Below are 10257 nucleotides of genomic sequence, written 5' to 3' on the forward strand. Positions count from 1 at the left end.
GATACTGAAGAAAACATCACTTACATATTCAAATGCATAAAAGAGACAAATGGACTTGTCTTCCATAGCCTCTTTCAGCCTTACATTAGAGTAAATTATTTAGGGGGCATTCATCTGGTAACCTTTGCAAAACTGAAGATGGCATAGAGGAAGAAAAACTTCCAAGTGTTTTGCTGCCAAACTTTGGAACCAGCTGGCATGGCAACTTGAGACTGCACAAACATGTATTAACTTTGAAAAATTACAGTAAATTAAACCAGGGAATGAAGAGCGGGTGGGGAACCTTTCGAAATCTGGAACTCTCATTTTGTTAACGGCACAGGTTTTCCTCCTTTTCCCTGCTAGGCTATGTAGATTTTTGCAGGTTTTTGATAAACTGTTGCCAAGATGCCCTACAGATGTTCTAGGTTACATTTTTCCTCCAAGGGGCTTAATGCTACTGCATCTTAAACATATCATGACTCTCTATCTCTTTTGTAACAGTGATCACACTTTGATCACTTCAGTCTGTGCGAAAACGAAACAAAAAAAGCATTAGAATACAATGAGGATATGCCAGTAACTCACAGCAGCCAAACAAACACCTGGTTAAGCAGTGAAGTATTCCAAAGAAACTAATAACTGCTGTAATTCTGGAGAAAGAAGTCTTACCCCTTTTCAGTGAAGAGGGATCTCAAAAAAATAAAATACAATATCACTTGAGGTTAAAAAAAAAAAAAAAGTACTGGACCCTTAGTTTATAAATAAATTAACAGTACTTCCAGTATTCTCATAGCGGAGAGAAAAGCTTATTATTTTAAAGTCTTCTCTTGTCACTAAGGAAGGGGCCATTCAAAGGACAGCTGCTCTTTTTGTCCACCGAACAGGGGATACTTTGGTCAAAAGAACATCTATAATTAAAGCAGACAACAAGAAGCTCTTACTTTATGAGAAAGGGAGAAAAACCCTGTCAAATCCAGAGTTTTTATTTGTTGCTTTTCTAATAAGCCTGAATCTTCTTCCAGTGGTAACAGGAAATGCGACAGGGTGGGACAGAAAGAAAACACAATAATGTATTGATTAAAGTTTTAAATAACATGCAAAATTGAGATAAAGAGCTAAATATTGGCTTAACTCTACTTCCAGTTATTTTAGTGGTAGTTTGCTCTGATCACACTGCAGCAGAGGTGCAACACATTGTTTAAAAAACAAGTAACTGTCACCAATTGTAAAAGATCATTTCTATCTGGGAGTTAAAGAATCATGTATTTTTTACATCAGGTCCAAATGAAGACTAAAGAGGTGTTCTGATCTTAAATGAAAAAATAACAAGCAGTACCTAGAACAAAGAACAAAAGCTATGATTCTGTGAAAACTCCATTTTGCACTGGGCTAGGTTAGTGTCCTTAAGAGATGACACACAAAACCTCAGACCTCTACAGGAAGTCAACCCCTCAACCTTGAGTAACAACAGATCAGCATACCTATTGATTTGACTCATAAAACGCCAACAGCCAATGAATTTTACCTTTCCTGCAGAAAAAAGCTCTTAATCTGAAACAAACACATGAACAAATACACTTGGCAGCCAACAGCACACTGTCAAGAAGATATAGCAACACTGTGAAGTACTTAGAAGTGAAGAGAGAAATTACCTGAGCCCCATGCTGTTGCCGTTCATCATCAGAGCAAGTTCTCCAGGTGCTTCATGAATGGGCACATCTTCTGAACCTGGTATGCGGCCTCTAAACCTGAAAAAGCAGAGTTAGCTGGTTTTGCAGCTGGTCAAATCATCACACCAGGAACTCTCCACAAAAAGGTGAGCTGTGTGTCTACAAACAGGGTGCTTAATCACGTTAAATGCAGAAGCTTTCACAACTGTTTGCACACTTTCAGATATACTTTTGTATTGAAAGGCTGAGTTATGTCCAGTGCCTTTGCTTCTAAGGGTTTCCATTGGGAAAAAGATTAGAAAATTTTCATTTGCTCATTTCCAAGCACCTGCTCCCTTAAGAAAATGGTCACGGTATCCAATAACAAACATCCTTGCTGGGCTCAGCTTACAGCTCCAGCAGCACCAGAGCTCAAAGGCATCGTGTGTAAACGGCATAAAATGTACAATTTGTTTGAGATGGTTGTGTCTCCTGAAAGTATGGGCCCACAGATGATGCTCCATTTTTAATAGACTACCCCACCTTTTTCTTTCTCTCCAGTGAAGATAGAAAAGTCAACATTAGAGGCACTTCTCCCTTTTCACTTGAATAAAATTCCTGTTTCCAGGATTTACCCGTATTTGTCTACTCTGGTGCGGTTGGCATCAGGAGTCACTGAACTGCCCCTTTCCCTGCACACACACCATTTTTGATAGCCGAGCAACTATTTCACATAGAGAGAAACTGCAAACTGAAAGTACTATGCTCGCTTGAGGCTAAGTAGGGAAATGTGGGATATTATAATGTAGTTATGATGCAGCGTGGCCAAAAAAAGGATCAATTCATACTTTCCCTAAAAGAGCAGAAGAGTTAATAGCCAATAATTACAAATTGTCAGACTTTTTACTTGTCATTCACTGACAATACTTTCAGCAGCTCAGAATGGACCTTAACCAGTACTCCACCCATGCAGAAGGACAGACAAAAATAAACACTATCTGGAAATGGATTTTTGTTGCATTCGTTTTTTAAACTGTCATTATGTTAAGAGATAAACTAGGTTAGAGCCTCCTGACAATGAAGCAAAGTGTATTTGAGCTTAGCTAAACAATTTTTTATTGTTTGTAGTATATAAAATTACCCTGTTATCAAGTGCAAAAGTGAATTATACACCTAGAACTGAAACAGAATTGTAACGCCCAAGATACTAACCTGTAAATATCAAACATTCAATTCTAAAGAGACTGAGTATTTCTTAAGAGCAAGCACTCTATATTCTAGTTGCTTTTTTTAGAGAGAATATGGCAAATGTGCTTTCATCTGCACCTCTGAAAAGAGATCACAAAAATACTGAGTTGTCAGATTGATCCTGTATGATTTTCTTGCATAGAATTCTTTTAGGTAACTTGAGCTCTGTAAACCATGAAGTTTTTTTCAGGAAAAAAAATGGCTAAAATAGGCATAATGGCATTAACAAGCACATCATTATAGATATATTTAAGGTCCATTTTTTTCTGGGCTTATGGTGCCTCAAATGTTGAAAAATATCCATTAGAAACAAAAACACCAAAAACCTCAGTCTGTATGTCCTTCATATTCTACTTGTTTTTCATTAGAGGGATGCATGCATAGAATTAAGGTATTTGATGATTAAGAATCCATCTGTTCCTACTTAATTCTCACCTGAAGTCATAATCCTTTGTTTGTGACCTCAGCCATTTTCCACACACACAACTGTGATTGCCTTTAAGACAGGCATTTTTAAAGCCATATAAACACATTATTTGCAATGTAAGCCACAATCCAAGACAACAAACAAAAGACCACCTAAATTACAGTATTCTCTTTTAGAGTTTGAAAAGTAACCAGGGGGCTGGGATTAAGAAGAGAAAGTGATATATTCCTCCATGGTGGTTATAATACGTGAATGTAGGAAGTGGGTCATGTAACACAGGCTCTTACGGGATGCTGTCCACAATTGCCATATTAAAAAAGTATCGAAATAAGCATCCTTGTGAAACACCTCCTGTTGCTTCTGAAAGACTGCTAGGTTTTCCCCATTGCTTTCCCTTCCTCATGCTGAAATGTTAGTACGCAACTGAGTTACACTGGCTAATTCAACTTGCTTTAACCCGCTCCCTTTCACTGTTCCTCTCCGCTCTAGTAACACGATACCAATAAACCAGCTTCTCCCTCTTTTCCAGAGTCGCCATTCACATTGTCAGGAAGCTGTTATCTCACCTCCTGCAAGAAGCTCATGGGCCTTTCAAGCCACATTCTATATTTCTATGGTTATTGCCTTTCCCTTCTTCTAGGTTTTAAGCATGTCTTCTGCCTCAGTCTTGGCATTCTCCCTTCCACAAACATCACTGGAAAGAAAATGTCCTTGCTACACCGGGCTGCCTTTGCTTTCCATACATATATATGGAAAAAAAATATATTCTATATATATAAAAAATTATCTCCATCTTTTCTGTAAAACACACTTCTTCCAGTCCCTGCCTAGGAAGGTGCAATACTTCAAAACTGACCTCTCCAAGGAAAGAAGCGGGAATGCCACATCTATGTCATCCACGCTCACACTGCTCTCTTGCCAAATGTCTATATTCCTTGAAGCGCCTGCACTAAGATCAACCAGTCATTTTCTTCTACTGCTCCTCTTATCCTACCTAGTCTTTTAGCACTGCTTTTCTTGTGCCTTTCTTTCTACCACATACTATTTTCCTCTGCTGTTTTCCACAGCTGTCATGCTGTTTCCCAACAGTATATGCTAATATACTAAAAAGTCTCCTCTCCTCTAAATCAGTTAGAGAGAATTTGTGCCACAGGTATTGCCTATCTTATCAGTTCCGTTCTCCCACTTTAATTATTGCCCATGTTTTCATTAGAAATTTTAGGGTTTTTTTTTAAACTCTAAGTCTCAAAATCACCTGTTATAATCCATACGGGATTGGTGTAGTTGCTGTTGTTTTAGGAGCAGTTTTGCTTCTTGCTTAGCCAACAAATGTTGGAGTCGTTCCTTTTCAATTTCCAGCTCCATTTTCTGCAGAAGCAGCTTCTGCCTTCTTTCTTCATATAACCTTTTAGCCTGCTCTGTTTCTTTAGGCCCTGAGTCCACGCTGTCATTCAGCCCAGAAACTCGAGAGCACCTAGAATAATCACAGGTTTTGTGAACTGGCCCAGAGTGTCTTCTAGGTACCTGGCTGACATGGTGGCTCTCTTGCACGCTGCCTGAGCTCCCTACATGCCTGCAGGCACAACCGTGACTCACTTGCTGAGGGCATGTACTCTGAAATTCATTTGCTTTCTGGTCCATCTCCTGAGCTGGTTTTACACGGTGAGGGCTCCTCTGCTTGGCTGGGGAAATCATATTGTTACACTTTCTGTGCAAGCCATTTTCTACCGGATATTCCTTCAGACACTCCTGATGGTTGTAATGGGTTTCAGTCCTGTAATCGTGGTTATTCCTGCAAGGCTGAGACAATGCAACACGGGCTGGGCTTCCAGCCTTTGATGCTCTACTGTTCTTATAAAAAGTTTGAGGTCCCCCAATACCCAAGTAGGAACCATCTAGCTCCAAAGACGGTTGTTGGCATGAGCTCTTCTTACTGGATACCTGCAATAAGAGAAACAATTTCCTGTGAATTACCAAAATTTATCTTTGCTTATTAATTTCACTTGGTAAATGTGTTCTCTCAGAAATAGACTTGCTGCATCATGCTGATGGACATACAGCCAAACCCGAGAAAATGCTTCTCAGAAGACATACACAAATCTGCTATCAAATCTACATTTCATTCCATCTACACAAGTGTAATAAATGTAAAACTACTGCCTGCAGGATCCTCAGCATAAAATGAGTCGCTCCAGAGTATCAAGTAGTTGTGAGCACCTAGGGTTACATAAAATCAACTTGAAGAGTGGTAAAAAACATTAAATGTTAATGTTTGAAAATGTTTAATTTTGAATACTGAGCCAAAAAATCCATTCAGCCACTATAAATACTCTTTGATTGGCCATTACACAGCAGGAGATTTGATGTAAAACATTTCACCTTGCACTGAATGGGATATTACTTACTGCTGAAAATTTGAGAGAGTTTTTGAAATATCTTTACAGAAACACAGATAAAAAACAACTACTTTCTGTAAAAAATGGTTGTACATCAAAAGCTGTCATTTAAATACAAAACATGTTAAAATTCAGCTATAAACGTAAGTGATTTTTCAATTAAGCTGGGCAAGTGATTATACTCTGATAAAACTCTGAAGAAAGCAAGCAATTGTAATTCACATTTATCAACCCAGTGCAAGCAAATTCTAGTGGTTTTGTTATACTCGTGGATATCATGTAACAGCCATCAAAATCCTACTTACATCCTGGAGTGCCTTTGCACTATGGTTCATCTAGGCAGTTAAGCATTTGAGTTTTTATGCACATCAGAACAGCGGTGAATCAGGCACTAGCATTTCTTTTGCTAGACCTGTGCATCAATTTCAATAACATACTGAATTTAAGCTTCTGCAGCCTTTGGGAACTTTCACAAAGATCTAATTGTTTTAATTACAGAAGCCTGGTTCGTTAAAGATAACAAAACCACTGCAGTGAAAGTGGTTTAGCAGGGAAAGAAACCTTTCTAACATCCTTCTCTCTAAACTAGAGAGGTATGGATTCGATGGGTGGACTGTCCGGTGGGTGAGGAATTGGTTAGATGGTCACATCCAGACGGTAGCGGTCAACGGCTCAATGTCCAGATGGAGATTGGTGACGAGTGGTGTCCCGCAGGGGTCTGTATTGGGACCGGGACTGTTCAATATCTTCATCAATGACATAGACAGTGGGATCAAGTGTACCCTCAGCAAGTTTGCAGATGACACCAAGCTGAGTGGTGCGGTCGACACACCAGAGGGATGCCATCCAGAGGGACCTGGACAAGCTCAAGAAGTGGGCCCATGTGAACTTCATGAGGTTTAACAAGGCCAAGTGCAAGGTCCTGCACCTGGGTCAGGGCAACCCCCGGTATCAATCCAGGCTGGGGGATGAAGGGATGGAGAGCAGCCCTGCCGAGAAGGACTTGGGGGTACTGGTGGATGAAAAGCTGGACATGAGCCAGCAATGTGTGCTCACAGCCCAGAAGGCCAATCGTATCCTGGGCTGCATCCAAAGCAGCGTGGCCAGCAGGTCAAGGGAGGGGATTCTGCCCCTCTGCTCTGCTCTGGTGAGACCCCACCTGGAGTACTGCGTCCAGCTCTGGAGCCCTCAGCATAAGAAAGACACGGACCTGTTGGAGCGGGTCCAGAGGAGGGCCACGAAAATGATCAGGGGGATGGAACAGCTCTCCTCTGAAGAAAGGCTGAGAGAGTTGGGGTTGTTCAGCCTAGAGAAGAGAAGGCTTCGGGGAGACCTTATTGCGGCCTGTCAGTACTTAAAGGGGGCTTATAAAAAAGATGGCGGCAAACTTTTTAGCAGGGCCTGTTGTGACAGGACAAGGGGGAATGGCTTTAAACTAAAGCGGGGGTAGATTTAGACTAGATATAAGGAAGACATTTTTTACACTGAGGGTGGTGAAGCGCTGGCAGAGGCTGCCCAGAGAGGGGGTGGATGCCCCATCCCTGGAAACATTCCAGGTCAGGTTGGACGGGGCTCTGAGCAACCTGATCTAGTTGAAGATGTCCCTGCCCATGGCAGGGGGGTTGGACTAGATGACCTTTAGAGGTCCCTTCCAACCCAAACTATTCTATGGTTCTATGAAATTTGGTATCCACTGGTGGAAAGAAAAGTATTATTTGCACTCTGGCAACGCTTACAACAGATAGGTATTGTCCACATAGAGTGGAAGACAATCAGCAAGCCCCAAACCACTAGAACTCAGGAATACAAGCAAGTGTCCAGCAATGATTAGAAGAGAGATATAATCCAAATCTATGCAGTGTTTATATGTATAATTCAAATTCTTTTTTATAAATAAACAAAATACCAAATATATTTTGGTGCCCTTCAAGACAACCAATTACAAGTTTCTTGTAGACTTCACAGAATGTAGATTAATATGGATTAGCACCTGAATACTGATATTTTATTATTTCCAATTTTGTGGTTACAAATATATCCTCTCTGCCATGTGATTGAAAGCCAAGGATGTCATGTTTTGCCTCAAAGGGCCCAGTGAGTTGGAGGCATTTGCATTAATGTCAGTGCTAAATGTCTGAGGAAAGCCCGGTGCTTGGACTGGGTGAAAAGTGCAGGACATTAAATATTTTAAAGTCAGAGTGGCTGGCAGGGCAACTGAGCAGAAATGCAACATGCTGCCAAAAAGACAGAGTTTTGTTATTTATTATTTGTAGCGTGCCATCCTTGTCTGCAGTATTTTCTAGACAAATAAAGGCTACAAAGCCCTTTTAATCTAAATTAGGTAATACATAAAGGGATGACCAGCAACAGGAAGAAATATTACAGAAAAGGTAAAGAAAGACAATCCTGTGGTTACATGCCATCTCTTGTTTCCCACCTCCTCACCTTCTTCTGCTAGAATAGCATTTAGGGCACCAACAGAAAGAGGCTTTCAAGGTGGCCAGTTTCCCAGCCTCCTGTGACAGCAGAAGGTGGCAGACCTAAAGATATTCTTAGGACCCTATCAGAGCTGGCAGCTCAGGGTGGTCTCCAGAAAGCATACACCTCCCCTTCCACAGCCCGTAAACAGAAGCAAAAAGGAACAAAAAAAAGAAGACTCAAAAGATGAAATAACTGAGAATTTCTTTATTTTAGCAGTTTCTTTTATTGACTGAAGAGACAAGAGAATGTTAAGAAATCTATGCACATGAATGAAGACGGTACAAAATAATCATCAGGAGCAGGTTTAAGAATAAAGGCCCACATCGCAAATTAACTTCACGGCTGAGACTCTATTAAGACTCCCTGAAGGCCCTAAAAGAGAGGTACCAGTTAGCATTTGTTGACCTTGGCCGCCATTAAATCTGCCCTGATGGTCTCAGAAATGGCATTGACATTTAAAGACTTCATAACAAGGCAAAGAAACTTTAATGTTATTTCACAGTTATAATATGTTTGCAGGGGGGAAAATTCTCATTAATGTCATTGGATGCGAGTGAGGTTTTTTTAATTCCTTTAGAAGAAGGAGGTCATGTTAGGCAGAAGACTGAGTTCCAACATGCCTTTCATGGCTACTCAGTACTTTGCAGGGTCTAACCCCAAAGAAAAATTAACTATTGGGAATCAGAAGCTAGTCAACAACTTTTTTAGCAATTTGTGTTTTGCTTTAATTGAAAACTACATCTGGATGGTAGAGGCTGCAGGGAAGACAGACTGACATTTACACTTATGAGGGATCAGATGAGACCAGAGCATGCCATGACAGATCTGTAAGATGCAGGCCAGGTGAAGGGGAAAAGCAAAAAAAAAACCAACCAAACATTCCAAAGACCTACCTACTACCGTGAGTCTAAAGATGCACAAGCATAAGGAATTGGGTAATTTTACAAGATGAGTTTAAGAAAGATATTGCCTACGGGACACATGGAAACCATGACAGACCATGATGGAACAGCTGTGCTTTCCCCTCTGTGGAGCTCTTCCAGGCTTGCTGTACTGTATTTAAAGATACAGCTTCCTTTAACTGAGGCTTAAACAAACAAACAAACTCAGACTGCTCCTTGCAACATATGGAGTTAATAAGACTTGATCAGATGTGAAATTCTTGCATGGAAACAAGGAGATATTAAAAAATAATTCAAATAATCTTTAGAAGGGTTTAAAGAGGAAGACATGTGGGGAGCTCTATGAAATCTTTACTGCAATCCCAGTAACTTTTGCTCAGGGATTCAGCACAGAGCTTAAACAAACATCCAGTCCTTAAAACTTCCTACAAACAGACAAACAGCGCACCAGTTTTATGCACGCAGCATTATGATCTCTGCAAATTCTTCTTAAATGCAACTTGTGTGCTCTGCAGTGTTAATTCACAGCACTGGCAGAGGAGACACATTTACAGACTGACTCCAGCACACAGGGCTTTGTACTGCAAGGGATGAACGAGTAACAGATCAGATCCTACAACCTCAACACAGGCAAGGTCCTGACAGATTTCACTGGTAGCTCTGCATGTACAAAACACGTTTAAGAAACAGCCTAAAATCATTACCTTGAGAAGTCTTCCACTCAGGACAAAAGCTAGGGTCTTTGCATACACTGGGCAAATGTCGTGGTTTAACGACATTAATGATATTCTTAAATTGCTTATTAACTTTACCTGACAGATTTCACTGGTAGCTCTGCATGTACAAAACACGTTTAAGAAACAGCCTAAAATCATTACCTTGAGAAGTCTTCCACTCAGGACAAAAGCTAGGGTCTTTGCATACACTGGGCAAATGTCGTGGTTTAACGACATTAATGATATTCTTAAATTGCTTATTAACTTTAGACAAAACCAAAACAATATTCCAAAGAAATACCAACAGAAGTATCTTAACTACCCAAGGATGTTCAAAATACTGAAAAGTTACTGTAATGAAGGAGGAAACATCATAGAAGAAGGTAGTGACACTGCCATTCTGTATTTCCTCTGTAAAAAAACTCTCAGAGGAAGAACTGTAATTGCTAGTTGTCT

The 10257-nt window shown here is 40.4% G+C and overlaps 1 protein-coding gene across 1 annotated transcript in view; it reads right to left on the reverse strand.

Annotated features, from left to right (window-relative positions):
- The window catches only part of KIAA1328 (KIAA1328 ortholog), a 148432-nt gene that overhangs the window by 26272 nt on the left and 111903 nt on the right, over positions 1–10257 (reverse strand). Inside the window, exons 7-8 of the mRNA XM_009331558.1 lie at positions 4562–5247; positions 1635–1730 (exon numbers count right to left, since the gene is read on the reverse strand). Of these exons, the coding sequence (XP_009329833.1) occupies positions 1635–1730; positions 4562–5247 (782 nt within the window). The remainder of the gene's footprint in view (positions 1–1634; positions 1731–4561; positions 5248–10257) is intronic.

The sequence above is a fragment of the Pygoscelis adeliae genome, unplaced genomic scaffold, assembly GCF_000699105.1.
Source record: "Pygoscelis adeliae isolate BGI_AS28 unplaced genomic scaffold, ASM69910v1 Scaffold68, whole genome shotgun sequence".
Classification (NCBI taxonomy): domain Eukaryota; kingdom Metazoa; phylum Chordata; class Aves; order Sphenisciformes; family Spheniscidae; genus Pygoscelis; species Pygoscelis adeliae.